This window comes from Onychostoma macrolepis, chromosome 15 (assembly GCF_012432095.1).
Source record: "Onychostoma macrolepis isolate SWU-2019 chromosome 15, ASM1243209v1, whole genome shotgun sequence".
NCBI classification, from domain to species: Eukaryota; Metazoa; Chordata; class Actinopteri; order Cypriniformes; family Cyprinidae; genus Onychostoma; species Onychostoma macrolepis.
Window position 1 is genome coordinate 25,655,376 of NC_081169.1, and position 23,376 is coordinate 25,678,751.

The following is a 23,376-nucleotide window of genomic DNA, read 5'->3' on the forward strand; positions in this document are numbered from 1 at the left end:
AAATAAAAGTGTTTGTATATATATGTATAAATACACACACATACAGTTTATATTTTGAAAATATTTACATGTATATATTTATATAATTTATATTATATATAAAAAATATTTAATATATGAACATAACTTATTTTTCTGAAATGTATACATGCATGTGTGTGTATTTATATAATAAATATACACAGTACGCACAGATATATTATGTAAACAAAAACTTTTATTTTGTATGCGATTAATCGCGATTAATCGTTTGGCAGCACTACAGTAAATGAAACAATTTTCTTAAGGTTAATGCCTAAAATACACTTCATTCAATATATAGTCTCTGAAAACAAGTATTTTTATCTCGTTTTAAGGATATTTATTATATATTTTTACTGAAAAGTAAATGAGTCATAGCTGCGCTGACATGCTGAGACATGGTGCTTATGCAAACAATCCGAGTTTGAGTCTGGCATGCGTCATTTCCTGAACCTTTTAGGCAGCGTACAGTATATTCAGCATAAAATGATTGCAAAAGGCCACAGCTGAGTGTTTGCATGGTCAGAAAATTCAGATATTTGAGTCACCGTTCACCGTGTGTGAACCGCTGACGGATATCTGGATTCCATCGAGATCCATCAGGATCTGCTCTCAGCCCCGCTGTCGAGTGTTTAAGTGACTTAATACCTCTGAATCCTGTTTGATTTCATTAGCGTTGGTGAGGAGGGTTTTATATCATGCATAATGGAAGGCAGCGAACGGGAGACAGACAGCGGGGAAGATTAGAAGGTGCTCTAATTGCGGTGTGCCTTACACCGGGCTTGGGATGGAACGAGGAATCGATCGGGAAGGAGAAGTAAGAGAGGAGGAATAATCATGAGATGGAAAAGGAGAAGAAGAGGTGGAGAGGCATGGGCTCGTTACAGGAGGAATGATGTATTGATCGCGTCTGACAGGCTGGCGCAGAACGCATCGACCGTTTGCATGTGTGCGCGTGTGGGACGGAGGTGTGTTGGAGAATGTGCAGGTCATGAGGGCCTCTGCAAGGTTTTGACATATCAGAAAAAGTCTGGACACAGTTGACTACATTTACGATCTTAATTCAGATCTTACGATCTTTAAAAGTTTGATCTAGAAGCTAATGCTAAAATGCTTGAATTTGGTGTTGGGTGATGAATGAGAGTGGAATCTAAAATAAAAAAAAAATAAGCTTGAATGCAAATTTGTTGCACATTTTTATTTCTATATTGCAAGAAAGACTAATTGGGCTTGTTAATTGACTTGTTTTTAAAAAAGTAAAAAAAAAAAAAAAAAGAAAATCTTAAAAGTCTTAAAATAAGATGCATGTATTTGAGAGGCAACACTGCAAAATATATTGTATTTTTGAATATGTGTATTTCTTATTTACTGCAATGAAATAATAATAAAAATAATGACTATTATTAATATATAACTGTAATATATAATTAAAAATAAATAACTGTCCAATTCAAAAACACGTACAATCTATGAAAACTGTTTAAATGCAGTTTAAATGTATCTCTTTTAGAGGAATTTTTGATATTTTTCCTAGATAAATTAATTAGACTATGTATATTAATTAATATACATTTAACAACAACAATAATTTATTAATGTAAATAAATAATACTTTTTTGTAATGTACATAATTTGATGTTATGTGTGTTTTCATATTTTGTCTTAATTCAATATTATTCTAAAATTTGAAAATATATGATTTATATATAATGAGCAAGTGTGTCCAACGCTTTGACTTGCCTTGTAGATGGACAGGTGGAAAAAAAATAGACAAAATTAGAAGGAAATATGTAGGAAGTGATAAAGTACCATGTTTTTTGACAAGTTCCATGATATCACCAGAGCATAATATAAATACCGTGGTTTATAAATGTGATCTTACCTTAGAACTTCATAGCATATCTTTATAGATAACATAATTGCACCACAGTATGTTTTTTATAAGGAATATAGATATATGGAAGTAGGTAGCGAATAAAACTTCAGGTTTTTGTTGTAGGCAGGAAGATCTTTAGAAAAGAATGTGTCATTAATTAATCACATCCTTAAACTCTCCATATTACTGATGATCCAGAGAAGAATCCCCATCCTGATTGGATCGGTCTCTGGGAGCATTTGGATTATTACTCACACTTAACAGGAAGTGAGAAAGAGATAAATAGTGAGAGAGCCAATACATAAAGAGTGCAGTTCAACAGGAAGTTTGGCAGGCCGTATGCTCAACTATGAATGTTCCTCAATTGATTGGCTTTATAGTCAGGAACGGCACACTTCAGAGGCACAAAAGTGCGTGTAGGAGGAACTAACCGAGAGTTATGATCTGTTAAGACCACTTCACCATCTTTTCTTTGCGAACACACACACAAACGCTCATCTCCCGTGGCTCCCTAGCTAATTGATTGCCTCATGTTAATTGAAGGCAGGCCTGAGTGGATTCTGTTAATGGAGGGTGAATCGTGTTGGCCTGACAATAAATTGCAGACCTGCTGCAGAGTGATCGGGCAGAAGAGGCCGTGGCATTGACAGAGTGTGTGTGCGTCTGGAATATTTTATTTCAGCTGGGATAAGAATTTCTGAAATAGTCTTTCTGCTCCTGTAATCCCAAAAATGAGACTGATGGAGAGGTGTCCATATAAATGAGGATTGTGAATGCACGCGGATATATTCCATTACAGAAGCTGTGGAATCTGGCTGAAAAACTCCCGCTCTGTAATCCGGATCGATGTCTGTCTCTCTCTCGTGTCCGGCACGGCGGCACGGCAGCCTATTTGCATTTATCCGAGGTAATTGCCGGCATTAATCACACCCGCGTTTACAAAACGTCCTCAGCCATGAACTGATTATGGTAATCTCTGTGCGTTTGAAACCCCCCAAAAGCTGCCTTCAGCCATGGATTCGCTCAGACGACTTGAGCCACTTCAATCGGAATTGGAATTCAAAGCCGGAATTAGCCGGCGTAATGGTTTGTTGTTTAGCAGGACGGGGCTAAAACTGAACGTCCCAGGCGAGCGACAGCTCTTCTGGGAGCGTATTGATGTAAAACATGTCACAATTACCTGCCTCCGTGGCCGCCCCTGCCGAGAATACTAACAGGAATGCTGTCAGGAAGCCGTCACAACAGGGTCACAGGTTTCTGGGACTCCTTTTCATCTCCTTCACTCACTCCCCCCACCAGCTCGAGAATGTCACCGCCGTCCTTTCCGAGACCGGACCTGTTTTTTCCCCATGAATTATTCAGCGGAAGAACCGGGGGCTTGTCCGGGTCAGCGGCTATCAAAAGAGTCTCGGCTCTGAAAACCGTAAGGCCTCTGTTTCGCCTCTGTTCGGTCTAAATCGAGCCTGAATAATAATAGCCATCTTTGAAGATTGATTAAACTTGCTTCATCGCTTCATTGACGCCACAGAGCTGGCGACTTTCTTTTTTTTTTTTTTTTCAAGTCGTGTTAAATTTCTGCTCCTGATCAGGGAGCCCACATTGAGACGGAGGCAGGGCCATGTAAAAGAGTCACGGGTGGATTGAGGCAATCTCCAAATTTAACGAAAGCCCCCTTCCTTCACCCTTCAGTTTTCCGAGATGGATTTTTTGCTGTTGGTTCCGCTTCTACTCCAGTCAAATGGTTGTTATGAAAAATCAAACTTCATATCCCCCTTTTTCTCTGAGTGCAGTCATTCAAGACATTAGACAGGCTTGCAAATGCAAGAAAATGGTTTTGGGAAATGGCATTGCAGGAAAAATGACTTTTCCGCCAACACAATAGATCTCAACTTCCACCCTTCACTGCAACTCAGCGTTCAATCCCCCCCTCAGGGAACAAAGACTGGCTATCGGATTTGAAGTCCTGTATTGTTTTAGATATATTTTTATTTCTTGTTATGTGTAGCGTGTTTTTGTTTTTGATGGGTTGTTTTAAACACACCGCATTGTTTTTCTATTACATTCTTGGCACAGTGATATCCATAGTTATTTTCTTAAACATTATAACATATTTTTGATATAATCTATGTATTATATATATATATATATATATATATATATATATACACACACACACACACATTTACTTTTTTTCCATTTAAATTTCTATTTTCTATGTAAATTATATTTATTAATTATTTATAATGCAATGTAAAATAATGAAATAATAATATTATTATTATTATATTCACTTACTTTATATTTATGCATATACATATTTTAATATATTTTGTATATTTTTAAATATTTTTACTATTAGCTACTTTTTGCTGTATTGCAATAAACAAACAAACAAATAAATAAATAAATAACACTACAGTATGTACCAGTTGATAGTTGATAGATTCACATGAACCTGGTGATGAAGGTTACACTGTTTTTGTAGAAGTGTGGATTTGTCTTGATTCTCCATGTCTCATGCTGACACTGATACCTGACTTCAAACGGCGGCGTTGAAAAAAGCTCTACCTTCTTTCAAATATTTCTCTCCCTCTATTTTTTCTGACGAAGGCAGCAGCTATGTTCACTTCTGCTGAGAGATGAAGCGATAGATGGAGATGGAGAGGGAGAGCAGTTGCCACTCATCCACCCTGCGCTCTTTCATGTTTCCGTCAGAAACCGAGGCATTTGAAGCGGAAGCAATGCGAGACTGTTTTCCGACAGTCCCGGGATATGTCTGATTGAAGCATTAGAAATTCTGCTGACTTTGACCAAACCTTAATAAAAAGAGACCATTTTCTCAATATGATTGAGCGCTTTAGAGTTTCTCTGCCAATCTTTTCCGAGTTTTCAGCCCTGACTGATGAATTTTCTGTGGTGAGAGATCGACTTAAGTGTAGAAAGGACATGCGCAGAAATGAGAAGTCAGAGGTGGAACGGTGGCTGTTTTTATCTGTGTCGCTCTGTCTGCAGAAACGCCGGGTTCTCGCTCTGGTGCCCCGTATTGAGGGTTATCTGGATATCTGCGAGTAGCAGATAACACACTGACACTAATTGGGTTTTACAGCAGTCCAGCAATGGAGATTCATTACCCTGGGGAACCAGAGGCCCGGTTGCCCACCGCTCGCGCACAATTCCTCCTCTTTTCTAGCGTTAATGTGTGTTTGTGTGTCTTGTCTCTTGCTTATCTTTCCCACTGCACTGCTCAAACTCTCAAGCTTTCAAAAAGTGCTGAGGAGCAGAGCCAGAACAATTATGTGGTTGTTTCTTTGCGTTTTCGTGAAATTGTCTTATTCTAACATCGCCCTGCTAAACGTCACCCCAGTGCTCTGCTTTCTGATGTTGAAACGGCCAATTTAAAATGTCATTACATCACGCTGGCCTTTCAATGACCTGGAAGCAATCAGACACTCTGGGTCACAGTCTAACCTTTGGCCTTCATATTCAATATGTTTTAAGCCTTGTGTATGTCATATGTTTGTCAGTACAGTGTTAGTTTTCATTGCTCATTTTAAGCAGGACATTTTTAAATTTTTTTGTCAAAGTTTAATATAGATACAATATAAGTACAAGTTATTATATTTAAACTAGTGCTGTCAACGATTAATCGCGATTAATCGCATCCAAAGTAAAAGTTTTTATTTACATAATATATCTGTGTGTACTATGTATATTTATTATGTATATATAAATACACACACATGCAGTATATATTTTGAAAATATTTACATGTATATATTTATATTTATATTATAAATAAATATATTTAATATATAAACGTAACATTTTTCTTAAATATATACATGCATGGGAGTGTATTTATATATACATCATAAATATACACAGTACACACACATTTACTATGTAAACAAAAACTTTTATGTAAACTTAAACATTTTCATATAATTGTATGTTGATATTTCATTTTATGTAATTTGAATAGTTTTATAGTGTTCAATTTATAGCATGAATGTCAACAGAAAGTAACTTTTTGGTTATTGATTGTTAATGTTATTTTTTTTGTATATATATATATATATATATATATGTATGTGTATATATATATATGTATGTGTGTGAGTGTTTTAGATGATTTTTTAATAGTTTTATTCAAAAAATTCTAAAAAGCTACATAAATTTGTGGGAAATGGAAACATTTCAAATTGCGATTTTGAACTTTTCACTAATTGCCAAAATTCTAAAAACTAAATTAAGTTAGAAATTGTTTTATAAATTTATAGCATGAACGTCTAAAACAGAAAGTAACTTGTTGTTAATATTATATGTTTTGTTGTATTATTGTAACAAGTGTAATTTATGGAAAATGGAAAAATTTCAAATTGTGATTTTGAACTTCTCACATTAACCACAGAAGGGCTCTTCGATTTTTTTCACCCCATCTCCCCTTCTTATCAGTGGAAGCTCAATCTGTCAGCCACAGTCATGGAGGTCATTAGCGCTGGAAGAGAATGAGATGATGATGAAAAGTAATGATGCTAAATAACAGACCCTCGTCAGCAGATAACCATGACCGATCTTAGTCTCGCTGTGTCTGCGGTAACCTCTACAGCTCAAGTTTTATCTTATACTTTCCTCTCTTCACAGATTCTGAGATATTTACTGTTCAAGCTAGAAACATGGACACGTTTCATATCGTCGTCAGTTTTCAGGAGTCTGGCTTTATTGAATTATCGCTAACAGTGGGTAGATTAGTATTGATGTGGTGTTTTTTTCAGTGGCTGATGTTAATAGCATTCTATAGGAGGTCACTAACTAAATTGGCTCTGCCATTTAATTATAATGTGGAATCTGAAAACAAGGGAAGGCCGTTTGAATTCAGAAGCGACTCAGCAGGAAGTTCTCAGCGAGTGATGGTTGGAAATGTGCTGATCGGGTAGAATTGCTCCAGCTTCAATAATCACATGGAATATAATCACTTGGCATGGAAAAGCATTATACCTGTAGCTCATCCAGAATTTAGTCTCACGTTTAAATAAATGACAAAGTTTGGTCCACAGTTTAGCTTATTCTTTTCAAGACCTGCTCATTTAGACAGTCTGACAGACATGAAAAGTGACCAACCAGTGTTTATTGTGTTTTTATGTGCTGTCTAGAGTGGATTTTTTGTAAAAGAATTCAAATAATGTTTCAGCTGACTCTGTATTTGATTATACAGGGGAAAGATATGACTATTTAATGTAATACTTTTTTAACTGCATTTTTATTTTTTTATTTATTAATATATAGAGAGAGAGAGAGAGAGAGAGAGAGAGATTTAACTGAACAAATCTGACATCACAACCCAGTGAATATTTAATGCTTAATTTAATTGTACATTTTTTATGTCTAATTTGTATGTGTCTTCATGTATGTGTTTATTTGACCTTTTTTGTCCTTGCAGAAATGAAAGTGGTGCTTTTATGTTCAGAGGTGACATTTTATCAGAACATTGAAAACACAAAACCGTGTTTACAACCCATTTTACTTCCAAGTGTAATTTTCTGTTTGATTAGATCATTGGCATAAAAATGGGTGTTACAAACCAAAATGGAGTCAGGTGGTGTTGAAAAGTCAGAATTGTTCAAATATTAAATAATAAATTGATAAATTGTTCACAATATTACCAGTAAAATACATTAAAGGGACAGTTTTTCATCCAAAAAATTCAAATTCTATCATTTACTTTGTTCCAAACCTGTACGAGTTTCTTCTAAAAGTTTCTGGTCCTAATTGAATTTCATACACATTTCTTTTCTTTTTCTATACTATGGAAATCAATGGAAACCAGCACCTGTTTGGTTACCAGCATTCTTCAAAATATATTTGTGTGTGTGTGTGTGTGTGTGTGTGTGTTCAGCAGCAGAAATAAATTTATACAGGTTTGCAACAACATGAGTTAGAGTAAACGATGACTGAATTTTCATTTTTGGTTCTTTTAAGAATGTAAATCGTGTCCATCAGGTACCGATATTTGCCAATGGAGCCTTTTCCAGAGATGGATGCTTGCAAGTTTGTGGAGGGCACCCTGCTGCATTTGCATGACAATATAAGTGAAGCCAGGCACACACATTTCGGCACCGTAGGGAGCCGTTTCACAGCTAAACTCTGAATTAGACCGTTCTCTCAAATCTGACTGATGGTTCTTCCTAAAAGATGTTTTGGACCTAGATCCGCTGCTGTATACAAAGAGCAGCGGCACTCTGAAAGCGATAGAAGGTCCGTTCCCACTGCATTGCGGCAGCCAGCCAATTACAGCCAGACAAACACAATTACCTCCCGCAGCTTGTGATGCAATTAACAGCAAGAGCATCGTACAAATGACTCAGTGTGGCGTGGAAAGGGTCGTATGTGGCTTTGTCTCGTCATGCGTGTTTATCTCTACTTTGTGGAGCAGTTCAGACTCAGGCTAATTGTACAGAAAGCATGCAGGCCAGATCTCTTTAAGGATTGCGAGAAACCATTGCAGACAGAAAGAAACATCTGTTAAGAAGGCACCAGGTGTGTTTTGATGTGCAGCTGTGTGATGTACAAGGATGTGCATGTTTATATAAGCTGTTCTGACAATAAGACTTCAGTCTTTTGTTGGATGTGATGCAAAACAAGAGATACATCTCCATCGCTGGTGCTGGAATAATGTTCTTCTGTTTTCCATCTCAACTTGCTGTGTATGTGTGTGTGTGTTTGATGAGCTGTGGCTAATGTTGAAAAGATGCTGAGTTTGCAAACGTACCAATGAATTTATTTCAAGTGTTTAGCTGTAAAGGGTTAGCAGCGCACTGTATGTTTTCTTTCTCTCTTTTGCTTTGGTTCATTTAAGCTGAAGGTCCATTAATCTTGTCCTCTGATGCAACACACACGTGCAACTCAACCACAAATGACTGCAGGAAGATGCTCAGAATGTTCACATATCGCATTTCCTCATCTAACTCACTTTTTTCAGGCACACACACACAGGCTTCTTTCCATCTATTCATGGCACAGACTGCTGTAAAGGTCATCAGCATATCCAGTGTAATTTTCACTCTTCCTCTCCTGTTAAGATCCATAAAACCATCAATAAATCATTTTTAACGTCAGTGTGAGAGCTGAGAGCTGACTTAGATTTAACACCAGACCCCTGTTAGCTCTCTCTCTCTCTCTCTCTCTCTCTGTGACTGGCCAATGCAAAGGTTATTTTATTAATATGAATATGGATGTAGCAGTCTTAAAAGAAAATGGATGGATGGACAGGTAGATAAATGGACGGACGGAAGGACAGATGGATGGATAGATAGATAGATGAACATGTGGATTGATTGATTGATTGATTGATTGATTGATTGATTGATTGATTGATTGATTGATTGATTGATTGATTGATTGATTGATGGATAGTTATGCTGATTTGCTTTGCTCTCTAGACAAATACAAAGTAGATATGTAATGTCATTGTGAGTTGTCAGAAACACACACACACATCCACACTCACTCAGATGCTCAGCGCTGGTTCATTAATGTGGCGTCTCCAGCAGAGAGTTTAATTAAACGAGGGACGCAGTTGATATGAGACACCTTTTCACAAACCACCATCTAGTTCAATTAACTGCAGCAAAGCGTTAAAGTAGAAGACTGCAATCAGCGCAAACGACACAGATTCTCTTTCAGCCCCATTGTGTCTGTGCATGTGGATGTGCGTGTTGCACATAAGTGAAACTGTTAGCCTGAATGACACTCTATTGAACGCCAGCATTAGGCCTCTTCACAGAGCTCCACCGTGGGGCTCATGTTGCCTTTCTAAGGTCAGCCTACAATGTCAGATCCTGAAGCTTGGGGATCTGTTTCTTAAAGGAATAGCTCATGCAAAAATAAAAACCGTCTCAAAATTAACTCACCCTCAGGCCATTTAAAAGGTAAATGAGATTGTTTCTTCCTCAGACTTGGAGAAATTTAGCATTGCATCACTTGCTTGATCCTCTGCAGTAAATGGGTGCCGTCAGAATGAGAGTCAAAACAGCTGATAAAAACATCACAATAATCCATTATGGACTCATATTTTGGCTGGAAGCAGTGGTTTAAAGTTAAAACACCTCATGGATGGATTAGTTTCTTATAAACGTGCAGCTTTTCGCTTCACGAGACATTAATTGATGTGGTCTGTATTACTTTTGGATTATTGTGATGTTTTTATCAGCTGTTTGGACTCTCATTCTGACGGCACCCATTCACTGCAGAGGATCCATTGTTGAGCAACTAATGTAATGCTACATTTCTTCAAATCTTCAAAAAACTCATCTTGGATAGCCTGAGGGTGAATAAATATTCAGCATGTTTTTATTTTTCGGTGAACTATTCCTTTAATTAAAGATGACAGAAAATGTATTTTAGATATTTGTGGGATTATGGGATGGGATTTTATTTTGCATAAATGCACGAATGTAATTTTCATCTGCTAAATGTGTAGTTGTAGATTTTTTCAGTGCTGTTTAATGGAAAATCCTTAATTGGCATACGAAAAGTAGCAGATTAAGTTTCTCTCTTACTGGATGTAGCTCACACCTGCTGTTACTGTATTGAAATGTGTTTGCTTGTGTGAACGTGTTTTCACAATGCAGCTGGCTTCTGTCACACCCAGCAGAGTTTGCGTCACAGTGCATCACTTCCACATGAATGAATCCCACCAAAACACATCACATGAAAACAGTCCAAGCATGATGCAAACATAGCTAATAGGTCATATTTTTACCTTATGCTATTCCTCGTCTTCTTGCAACTGTTCCTTTAGGGATGGAGAGAAGCTTTGAAAGGGAGAGAGTGATTGATTTCAGTCTTAACCCCACTCATCTGAAGTGACATGTCTCTGCTAAGACCATGCAGGCAGAGGGAAAATCCAAAAGGCAGCCATGCTAAAATTACCTCTGACCCACAAAGAAATATATATATATAGTGAGAGAGTATAAATTGACCACAGCTCTGATTCTACGAAAGAGTTCCCTAAGGACGTTTTTCATGACGTTCCCCCATCTTGACAAACTAATTAAAGAGCAGGAGAAAGGATGGAGCAGAGGGAGATCTCAGGAAAGCCATCTCCTCAGTCACATAAAAATAGACCAAACGAAAAGTTCAGCACCTTCATAAAGCGATGGAGACCTTTGATATCTGTGGAATTAGGAGCAGCCTTCATTTTATTAATCTTTCCCTCTTTCTCGCTCGCTTTCTCCTTTGGAAGTTCGTGTGAATCCGAAGCGTGTAGAAATAGTAGACGAGCTTCGGAGGAGGGAGAGGGTTTGGCTTTTGATCAGGCGTTCGCTGTAGCAGGTTTCTCACCGCGCTGCCGAGGCTTCAAAACTCAGGAGTTGTTCATTACAGTGGATCAGGCTCACCGTACGGCTGCTGGAACTTTCTTTGGAACATGTGGGTGGCTTTTGAAGTGCCTGACGATCTGCGGTGTGTGGATCACGCTGTTCGCAGCTGGAAAACCAGTTTAGTCCAGTATAAGTTTCCATGATGGCCAGGCTGGTTATGGTGATTATTCCTGGTCCAGCTAGCATACCTCTGCTGCTCACCAGTAAAGCATGTCATTTTTTGTGATTATTTAGCACAACCTGATATTGCCGAGTGTGACGTGTTCCTGGGTCAACATCTTTGTTGAACATTGTGATTAACCAATCAGATTTCAAGAACCAGTTTATAATTTTTTAGGATTTGTTCAAGTTTAGGATTACAATCAGTGTAATTCATCTATCAGTTCCTCTGATTTTAGGGATTACTCATGGGTAAGGTTAGGTTTAGGTGTAGGAATATGGTTAAGATTATGTTTTTGGATTAAAATGTTGTTCCAGGGTCAACAAAATATGTTGACCCAGGAACAAGTCTAACTCTGCAATATCAGGACGTGCGATTATTTACTCTTGACCCTGTTTTTTTTTTTCTTCTTTCCTCTTCTGACCTCCTTTCAAAACTGTATGATTTTTTGATTGTTTTGTTTGTTGAAGACAAAGGAAATGTTTAGTGAAATGTTGACACTGCTCTTTTTCACATTTTCACTGACAAACTTTCGATTTCAGTCTGTTGCTCGAACAAAGCTATTGTGTGGCATTAGAAGATTTTGTATTTGTTTGATTTGATTTGATTTGATTTGATTTTTATTATGGATGGATGGATGGATGGATGGATAGATAGATATCCACTGGGTCTCTATTCTCTGCAGCTGGTCAGGGTGTAATTTTAAAACACGAAGATGGAGACATTTGGCATCTCTTACAGACCCTGAAGGAAATGTTAGTTATGAGGGGTGTTTAATTACCAAGTCACAGTGAAAATTAGCCACCTAGTGTCTGTGTGTATTATGCAAATGAACGCTGTTTTCAGTCACAATTAAGTGATTAGAAAGCCGTCATTCTCTTTTTTTTTATCCCGTTCTCCCATCATTCCTCTCTCCTTCTCCCCATCTTCCTCGTTTTGTCTTTGCTTTTCAGCAATATCACAGTAATGAAGCTATTACTTTGAGTGAATTTTAATGAGTTTTTAGCTAACATTTTAATGAGCTATACATTACCATAAAGCCTGGGATTAGGCTAAATTGAATTTGGGAAGTGCACGTAGAGGACAGAGCAACGAGCAGAGAGGTTCATTAAGAGTTAATTATATTGTTTGTGATGAGCTTGTGTTCCGGAGCCAAAGGTCCAGTCGGAGGCGTTAGCATGGGGCGGAAGTCATTAGCGGGTTGGCTAGCGGCAGTCTTGTTAGCCTAACGGTGGACGTGCGGCTTTTTGAAGGTGAGAGGTGTTTGGTTGCCAGTACATACACCTCCGTTTGACCTTCTGTTTTTTTTTGCTACATCGTAAATCTAAACTTTGCTTATTTTTATATACATGTGCACTGAAACAAATTTGGTGTAGGACCTATTTTCATTTCGAAATTGATAGTAAATTTCACAAACAATTCAGAGAAGCAAGTTGAATTAAAGATGAAATTCTGAAGTAGACAAACTGAAATAGCATTTCATGTACTCGTATAATCTTTGTTTTATTTACAACGTCAAAAAAAATCATTTAACAGTTTGTGGCAACACATTATTTATTCCCTTTTTCAAAGTTTTTCTTACGGTCACCAACATTTTTTTTTCTTGATTCGCTTATAAAACATACTAATTTTTATTTACACATTTGAAAAGTCATTTTTTCACATTGTATCAATATTTATATTCCAGTACAAGAAATTGTCACTCTTTTATATGCAACTACAATGAAACTGTACCTTTCAAGTACACAAAAGACTATAAAAGTGGTTATTTTCTTGAAAAAAAAGTGACATAAGGATGAGTTAGCAATGACTGAAGCATCATGTTTAGGTGAACTGTCCCTTTAAGAGCACAAAACCTGACACGGAGAATCTCTTTTTGTCCCTGCTCACATATAAAACATGTTTGTACATGAATGGACAGTTAAAAAGTGCTGCAATAGAGATTCTCTGTAGATTTTCTACTAGAGAGAGTAACGTGTGTGTGGCTGTGGGATAGAGGCAGCAATGTTTGTGCAGCTGTTAATGCTAGTACGCTAGTATTTATAGCATTTAGAGAGGAGGAAGGTGAAGATGATGATGTTGATGAAGGCAAGAAGTGTGTGTGTGTGTGTGTGTGTGTCTGGAGGGCTTTATTTGCAGTGTGAGGGTGTATAGATAGGGTTTACAGGGGTCACTGGGGCTCGAGCTCATAACAGGATTGATATACCCTGCAAACAAATGGAACAGCTTTCTTACCCACTATGGACTGGGACACATTTTCACATTACTCTTGCCTGTAACTCTCACACACACACACAGGCATGTATACGCACAGAGCCAGGGCCAGCGCAGAGAAGAAGAAAAAAAAGTGACATATTTACACTCTTTCATGCGAGAACCACATCAGACACAGCATCAGCTGTAGTGAACACTTTTGAGAGGCACTCAAATGAAATGCTATCACTGCTTATAGCATGCTGGGAAAACACTCGTCTGTCCGCAGTCGTTTTCTGTACCACTCTCTCTCTCTCTCTCTCTCTCTCGATCAGTATGTTGTTATAAAGTGCAGTAGGAGTGTGATATTGCTCTAGGCCAGTTCTGTGCTGTAATCCCACTGCGTTCTGACCTATGCTGGCTCTGATGCAGACACAAGCTACCAGCACTGCAGTGCATGATGGGTAAAAACAAACTGATTTATATGCAAACATTACCATATTATCTACTCCACAGGTCTGTGTGTCTGGTCTTGCCAATTTATTTTGAAATGATTTGATATTGTATTTCTGTCCGGTATGTATAATTATATTATATTATATTATATTATATTATATTATATTATATTATATTATATTATATTATATTATATTATATTATATTATATTATATTATATTATATTATATTATATTATATTATATTATATTATATTATTATTAATTTTATGTAAAATTATATTATACTGTATTATGTTTAATCATTTACAACTTGGAATTTTTAAATCATTAATTTATTTCAAAATAAATAATTCAATCAATAAATTATAAAAATAAATTAATAAATTATATAATTATTTTATTATGATGGATGAGGTTAACTGTAAAAAAATGTGACATTATAAAACTATTTTAAAATTACAGAAAACTATTTAAAAAGGTTATTTTGTGAAATTCTTAATGTTATATAATTAATATATATTTAAAACTAATAGGAATTAATAGTATCACAACTTTATATGTATGTATATCAGTTTGTGCAGTCTAAAAATCATGTGTATATATATGAACACATTTAAAGTTTTCTACAATCTTTTTTTTAATAATTTAAAAAAATTACAGTTAACTTTAGCTTTAGTAAACCATTTTGATAAGTTTGCCTATTTTTAAGTAATTTTTAGTCAAAGACATATACAAAATAAATGTTTAATCTATAAAACAGCAGGACTTCACATAAATCAAATAAGAGATTTTTAGGCTGTAGTACAATCTTAGAGAACATTTACAATCTTGTTACAAGGATTTGCTGTTTTTTTTTGTTTGTTTTTTTTTTTTTAGATGTATAAGGTGCCAAACATGTAGCAACAAATAAAGAAATAAACAAAAGACACTGGAATATTGGGCCCTTTAATTGCCTTTGGCATTGACTATATCTGACAACTCCAAACACACTTAAGTACAAAGTAGCATCTGTCCTTTTTTTTAATGATCCTCTTGGCTTCCTTCCATTGCATCATCTCCTGTTACACTTTTCCACCACAAACCCTTAACTTCACTCCGAAAGTTTTGAAATCTAGCCAAAGAAACTGCAAAGTTGCCAATGTAGCCCAAAAAACACCCCCTCCACCTCTACCAGCCGTCCTCCAGGAGGAAGAGGAGGAGGGTGGCGGAGGAATATTCGGCAGATAAGCCTCTCCTTTAGCCTCCAGCCTGACAGACAGATGCTACTCTCGCTAGCATGCGGGGGAGGGAGACGAACAATACATAAATATTAATCAGATGGAAGATCGAGAGGCTCATCGCACCCGGAGAGAGAGAAAGAGAAATGTAAGAGAGCTGAAAGTTGAGGCTTTTGGAAGGATAAAAATGTAATTATGCGTATTGAATGTCTGTATACGGCCTGAGGCCAGAAAAAGTCATGAAGTTAGGAAATGTAAAACTACACATGCACAGCGCTTTGTCTTACTTTACAGTGTTATTCTCACTTGAACAAATCACTAACTCTAAGTATTAAACTTCAGCATGTAACTTGCCCTTGAGTGATATCTGAAATCATGCAGTTTGTTGAGGAGAGGTGTGCTATTACTTTTTCAAATGATTGAAAAAAAGCCACAGACTTGCGTTGAACGACCCGAGCCATATCTAAGAGACCAGAATCTCATACAGACTTGTTAATGTGCTCTTCTGAGCAACAACCTAGCAACCGTCCAGAATGCCCTAGCAATTGCACTGCAAAACATTAGAAACTGCTCGAAACACCTTAGCAACTCTATGGCATGTTTAATGCAGGGATGTACCACTGGCACTGTAATCTGAAGATATAAAAATCTAGTGGTTTGTGTAATAATAATAATAATTATTATTATGTTTATGTTTATGTTTATGTTTATGTCTATGTCTATTAGAAAACTACACTGTAAAAAAATCAAATTAACATAATGTTGGAATGGCAAAAATATTTAAGTTGAGCTAATTTTATTGCTTGGCCTTAGTTGAGTGGACATATTATATTAAGTCTACACAAATATATTTGAAAAACATTGAATGAATGGTTATTTTCAAATGCTATGCTAATGTTGACTCAACTAATAAAAACACGTGCACTATAAAATTTCAGTAAAGGTTGAGCCAACTAAAAAATAACAATTCAGGCAACACTTTGAAGTCAGAAATTGACTGAATGTAAAATTTCTGTGGAACTAATTACTAAATAATAATTAGTTGAAACCGCTTGAAATTTTTTTACAGTGTACTGCAACTGTATCATGGTAAAAGTGTCCAGTAACAACAACGACGACAACAACAACAATAATAATACTAATAATAAAAATAATAATAATAATTGTTATTATTATTATTATATTTTCAAATTTATATACCATTCAACTCATGTTAGAGTTGTAACAGCTTTAGACATGATATATCCCATCGTATTTTTGAGTCTGAGTGGTCTCTTTCATAATTATTATTAAATCACTTTAAAGTCATTATCTGATTCATAAATCTTAACTAAGTCGAGAGAATTTTTCTCTATTAACGCATGATCAGTTGACAGATCTATCCTTTTGTCTCTCACAAGTCAGCGCTAGAGTATAATTACCTAACTCATTTATTAATAAAGCGGTGTTGATGAATGTGAAGATGTGTGCAGGTGTGTTTATTAATTCATTGCATTTATTCATTGCTGATAATTGGGTGACCTCGTGTATGTTTTTGCTGTCGAGTTTATTGCTACATTAGTCATGGCCAGAGGCATAGTTGGTGATGAAAGGGTGAGCATGGGTGATTAGTTGGCACAGATTCACCCGCCCACCCACCGACTGCGTGTGTGTGTGTGTGTTGCTGTTCGTTCCTCTGCTCCACGCATATGAGTGACACAGAGCTGGAGGGCACAATATCTCTTCCTTCACTCTGTTTGTTCTCCTGTCTCGATAGGGAACCCCATTAAGTCCAATTAAGTTTTCCTTGTAGTCACCCTATCAAATAAAACTCGTACACACCCTCCTGCAGACGGGTGCCTTCACACACAGCGTGATTTACTGCGTCTGGCGTTCCCGTGACCTCAAAATACTTAACAGAACTTTCAAACAGGTGTCTCTCTGCACCCCTGTTGAATGGAAGCTAACATTTGAGCACTGCTGGAGCGTGTTAGCATTTTAGAGGACTTAATGAAATGACATCTGTTTCAGCAACAAAAGAACATTTATTTGTGCCTCGGGGATTGTAAGCATGACTAAATTCGCAAATGGTTAAAGAACGAGCTAATCTCTCTCTCTCTCTCTTTCAGTGTTACGTGATGATTTCAGACAGAACCCTACGGATGTGGTGGTGGCTGCTGGAGAGCCGGCCATCCTGGAGTGTGTTCCCCCTCGTGGACACCCAGAACCCACCATCTACTGGAAGAAAGACAAAGTACGAATCGATGAGAAGGATGACAGGATCAAGGTGAGAAATTGAGATATTTAGGGTTGCAAAGGGCTTCAAATTTTCAAAAAATCTAGGAAAGTGTCCAAAAATCCTGGAATGTTTCTGGACATTTTCACAGAAATGTTCTACCTATTCATATTCAATTTGTTTGTATGAATTTTATTGTGTTTTTATTTTATTTTATTATTTAAAAATATTATAAATATGTTATTTAAATTTAATATAATATAATTTTAAATTTAATATAATTTAATCATTTAATTTGATTTAATTTTTCAAACTCTTGAGTAAAAATTAGCATTTATGTATTTTGTTACACTTATATGGGTTTTGCTTTGTCTTGTTTTACTTTTTTGTTTTGTTTTGTTCTCTAAAGCCCTTATTTTGTTTTATTTTGTTTTTCTTTCCAAAGCCGTTTTGTTTTGTTTTTGCAACATTCACTTGCCAAAACATTCTGCAAGACCAAAAAAAAAAAAAAGCAAAAGCAAAACGTTTTTTGTTTTAAGGCAAAAACATTCTGACATTTGGCTGGTCATGTTTCCAGTATCCTACAAAGGTGTATTGTTCAAAGATATGTGTTTCTAAGCTAATTGACACTTTTTTGCAACAAAGAAAGCTTTATTTGAGGTGTGGAATGGTGGTTAATGATCTAGCTTTGAATCTAGAATCTAAAAGTTCAAAACCAGCAAAAGGTGAATCATAAACCACATCTATTTTGCCCTTGAGCAAGGCATTTAACTTCAGGTAGCTCCACAGAGAGTGCTGCAGTAACTTATCGCACGAGTTGTCACAGAGACTGTAACGTTCCTGTCTTCCCCTTCAGATCCGTGGGGGGAAGCTGATGATCTCCAACACGAGGAAAAGTGATGCTGGCATGTACATCTGCGTGGGCACCAACATGGTCGGCGAGAGAGACAGTGAGACAGCCCAGGTCACTGTGTTCGGTACGTGCTAACTCTAGTCTGACATTTCTAAACCACAAAAAAGTCTTAAAACATAAAAACGTATTTGAGTCATGTTCTTAAAATGTTTAACATCTCATCTCCTAGTTGATGCTTTTGTAAACAAGCAAGTTTGAACGATTTTTCAAGCGTGAGAGAATGTGACATGTTTAATTCCTCTATTATGCTTGTGTCTTCGCGTTAGTCATAAAACATGCTGGAGCACAAAAGCGTATGATACTCTTACACAATACCACAAATCTCTGTGAGAGTTTCTGTTCGGGATCTGTGACTCGATGCTGAGTCACGGCGAGTGAATGAGGTCTCCGCGTCCCTTATGTCCTTTTCTCGTCTGCGTGTCTTTCAGAGAGGCCCACGTTCCTACGACGGCCCATTAACCAGGTGGTTCTGGAGGAGGAGGCGGTGGAGTTTCGCTGTCAGGTGCAGGGAGACCCGCAGCCTACCGTCCGCTGGAAAAAAGACGAAATTGACGTCTCCCGCGGGAGGTGAGATGGGGACACGCTGGCAGAAACGTCTGCCAATCTAAAGCATTATTTCAAACGTCTGCTCGCACAGCCATAAAAGCCGCCTTGTGATGTACGTGTTGAGCTCCATGCTGAGGCCCATTTTCAGAAACGCACCAGCTCCGTTTTAAGGCCCCCTGCAAATAATATAAGCCAGAGCTGCGTCGTGGGCCTCAGTGGTTGTGTTCTTTTGCTCCGTGCTGAGGCCCTGAGGTAAAGACAGGTGAGGCTGCAGGTGGACCGGTGCAGGTGAGGCTCTGGCACGGCAAAAGAGACATTACGAACCCTCAGGCCTCTTCATTCAAACTGTGATGGTGAGATAAAGAGAGGGAGAGAGGATAAGAACACTTTTGACAAAGATCATCCTTCAGGCCATACAAAAAAAGATTTAGTCATGGAACAGATACATTGTGTCAAAAGCAATAAATCTGGGATCAAATTCATAAAAATATTAATATTTTTGTTAATATTTTATGTTTTACTTTTACAAAAAAGCACTATGGTGTTTTTAATCTAAATTATTAAATTCAATACAATTTTGGGGTCAGTTTTATTTTTTTTTAAAGAAATTAATACTTTTATTTAGCAGGGATGCATTAAACTGACAGTAAAGACGTTTAAAATCTGTGAAAATATTTATATTTCAAATAAATGCTGTTCTTTTCAACTTTCTATTTATCAAAGAATCCTGAAAAGAAAAAAAACTATTATGATTTCCAGAAAAAAATATTAAACAGCACAACTGTTTTCAATTTTGATAATAATAATAGGTATTTTCTGAGTACCAAATAAGCATATTAGAATGATTTATGTCTTTATATATTGTTTGAATTATTTAGTCACATTTAAATGTTTTTTTTTTCTTTCTTTTTTTCGTTTTTTTAATTTATTTATATTTTTTTGGCAAATCCCTTGTAAATATAAAGATTTAAGATCCAAAACAAAGTTCACTTGCTAAAAAGTTAAAAGCAAATCAGCATATTATATATTTCAGAATATTATGGTTTTGCTGTATTTTTGACTACATGCTTGGTATTTCATTTTTCTTCAAAGAATACAAAGAGTACATGTTCAAAAACACAGTATTACCATTGTACCATTTCCAAAACCCATAATAAAGCCATGGTACTTTTTTGTGGATGAAATATTCTGAGAGTCAAGTATTAAAATAAATATTCTGCAGAGTCAAAACAGCATCAGCGATTGAGACAGTTCCAAACACGTGTGTGTCCTCAGCCGGCAGATAAGGATGTGAGCAGCGCTTGTGTTTTTTGAGTGCTATCATGCCGTGTTTGTTTGTCTGTGTCTGTGATATGGCACGGGTCACCAGGCCACATGCTCTCACAAGCACGCAGACAAAATAAACCGTCCCGTCTGTGTACTTTTCCCACATACTCCATATCTACACAGATTTCAAAATACTCCTGTTCAACAGTTCTGAAAGGCCACCTTTTTTTGTTGTTTTCATAGTTTTGCACTACAAATCATGTCAGAATATTTACTTTAATACGGGCTCTAGAACTAGTGTGGTTGAATTTGTATCCATTTATTGCAGGGTTTTATAGTTAATTAAAACTGAAACTAAAATTAAAACCATTGAAAAAAACATTTTCATTACTTGAAATAAATTCAACATTAGCTGAAAAAAATAAAAGAAAAATTGTTTCAGCTACATGCCGCCAACATTTTTCATTTTATTTCATTATAATTATTATTATTATTTCTATTTAATATATATATATATATATATACATTATATATAAAGTGTGTCTGTATACAAAATTGCTAAAACTTTCAAATTCAAATGAAAACTGAAAATATTTAAAAAATGGATTCAAACTATTAATGAAAACTATAATATTATTTCAATGATACTAAAGTAACACTGGTTTATTTTCAGTCCATTCCTCATAATTATATTCTGTCCTTTTAGTGTCCAATTGCTAAACTTAATAAATTCATAAAGATTCAGATATAATTACTTTACCATGTTCCTTTCATCAGATCACAAATGTTGTTCTGCGCATTTCCATGAAGACTTTTCTTGGTTTATTAGTTTTGTAAGAAACAATTAGATTAATCTACATTATTCAGCTGTCAGCTAAAACACACATAGTAATTAATTCAAGCGAGTGCTACAATCAGTGTATCTGTCAGGTAATAATTCAACATGCTTCTTCTCTTTTCTTTCCAAGAAGCATATCGAGAAATTAATTAGGTTTTGAGAAAGAAACAATGACAATCTAATAATTAAATAACTCTCAGTCTCGCAGCACGTAATTACCACAAGACCCAGACTAGACAAAACACGTGTCTCTTCGTCTTATTTTATTTCCCGTCTCTGAAGCGGCAGATTATTTTAATTTTGACATTCTCAGCCGTCGCCCGTCTTGCAGAGTCACTTGTATTTTCCTCATCGGCTCTCTCGCTCCTGATTATGTAGATGTCTGACTTCAAAGAGCTTGCGTATGTGGTAGATAACGGCTTGGAAACCAGTTGACCTTCAGGTTATACAATCACACAGACACCCACATTCACAAAACACGTTATAGTCACATTTAATAGGTGAAAACCTTTGGAAACGGCGTTTGATTCGACCGCCAAATCTTTTACTTGTCGTGTGGAATTCTCTTGCAGAATTTCACAAACTTCTGCTGCTGTCAGGATGCCTGTGCTGTTCATACAGAGATGAGATATGAAGTCATTAGCTCGTTAAAGTAACACCATGCCATTTGGCGCAGACTTTCACAGCAACTCTGAGCTCCAAGTACAAATTAACAAGGAAAAGACACTCAAAAGCTGTGTCTGCAAATGTTTACACCCCAAATCTGTCAGGAACGCATGCTGCGTAATATGTGTGTGTGTTGTTTGGAGGCCTATGGAGTGTAGTGCATCCTCAGCATTGCCCTGTTTGTGTGTAATTGCATTCCTCTCCTAATAGAGACCAGATCCAGTGCAGAGAGGAAGCACATACAGAGTGCTACTGTTTCTGTGTGTGTTTCTCATTCTACCAGGCTCGTTTCATGCAATATTTAGTCTTAGTGGTTGAAAATCTGATTTGCATCTGTTTACGTTGTTTCTTTAATCTCCGTCTCTCTCTCTCTCTCTTTCTGTGTGCAATCACATCAGACTTTGCCTTAGGCTCTGCCAGAAAGACACTTGATACATCGGAGTGTTTAGCTTCTGTGCAGTGTCATTCTCCTTGCGTTTTCATTCAAACAGTATCTGCTTTATTTTCCTAAACCTGAAGCGAACCTGCACTTTGTGACCTTTCATATATAATCAAAGCATGTAATATGTCCCAAAGTAGTATGGTGAAGTTAGCAGTTGTAGCTGAGGGAATCAGTCTGACTGTAGATGAAATAGTGCTGAAAATGAATTTATTTATTTATTTTTCTATTATGAGTGAATCTCTAGAAAACTGAGAATGGCCAGCTGATATTTCAACTCCAAAATCGAATATATATGTAATTTTATAATATATATTTATAATTTTATTTTGATGACAAATAAATAAATATTATTATTACTGTGAATATATATTAAATTGTGTGTGTGTGTATACACTACATAATATTAATATACATAATATAAGTAATAATAATTATAATAATATGAATAAATTACATTAAAATTAAAATTGTACACTATATAGGAGATTGTGAAAAAAAATAGGCTGCATTTTCTTTTTACTGTATATAATTATTTTGATTTTAGGGTGAAATATTCTTCTTGGTCCCTATCTTGGCCCCCCTTTTTTTTAACTGAAGCATTCTGCGCTTTGTTTGTATATTGTCTTCATAAACAACAGTCTGCAGAAGTAGAATTCTGGTTTCCTGTTTCCTGCGCCACATGGCGTGCTCTCAGAGCCCTGCTTCCTGTGGAAGGGTGGATCTGGAGTGACAGACAACAGACAGAGTGTTGTCTAGCTGTCAGACAAAAACCGCTATGGCACAACACCCTCTCACACTTGCTCACGAACGCGCATACACTCTCCAGAAATCCCAATTATAGCAAAATACTACAAAGAAGACCAACCTGCAAGGCCTGTCAACTTCTCAACCGCACTTTCACCTCACACACACACACACACACACACACACACACACGCTCTCACACACAGCTCATCACCTTTGGCTGTCAGTTTCCAGGACATAGTTCTCCTGAAGTACCTAGGAGCTGCCAGAGAGGTGCAGATCAATAAGGCTGGATTCTACATCTCAAATCCCACTCTGTACAGTCTGACCTGGAATCGGCCTGTTTTTCTGATTAGCTCCCAGATACGCCCACTTCTCTCTCACACACAACACATCGGACGCCTCATAAATATTGGAAGCATCTGTGGTTCCAGTTGAAA

The 23,376-nt window shown here is 36.6% G+C and overlaps 1 protein-coding gene across 13 annotated transcripts in view; it reads left to right on the forward strand.

Moving 5' to 3' along the window:
- The window catches only part of robo2 (roundabout, axon guidance receptor, homolog 2 (Drosophila)), a 415,989-nt gene that overhangs the window by 320,900 nt on the left and 71,713 nt on the right, over nt 1-23,376 (forward strand). For 12 of the 13 annotated variants that reach the window (XM_058745019.1, XM_058745027.1, XM_058745024.1 and 9 more), the window contains 3 exons: nt 17,415-17,572; nt 18,378-18,498; nt 18,863-19,001. In XM_058745019.1, the coding sequence (XP_058601002.1) occupies nt 17,415-17,572; nt 18,378-18,498; nt 18,863-19,001 (418 nt within the window). Of the gene's footprint in view, nt 1-14,075; nt 14,095-17,414; nt 17,573-18,377; nt 18,499-18,862; nt 19,002-23,376 lie in introns of those variants that run through there. The other variant, XM_058745029.1, reaches the window with a different exon arrangement.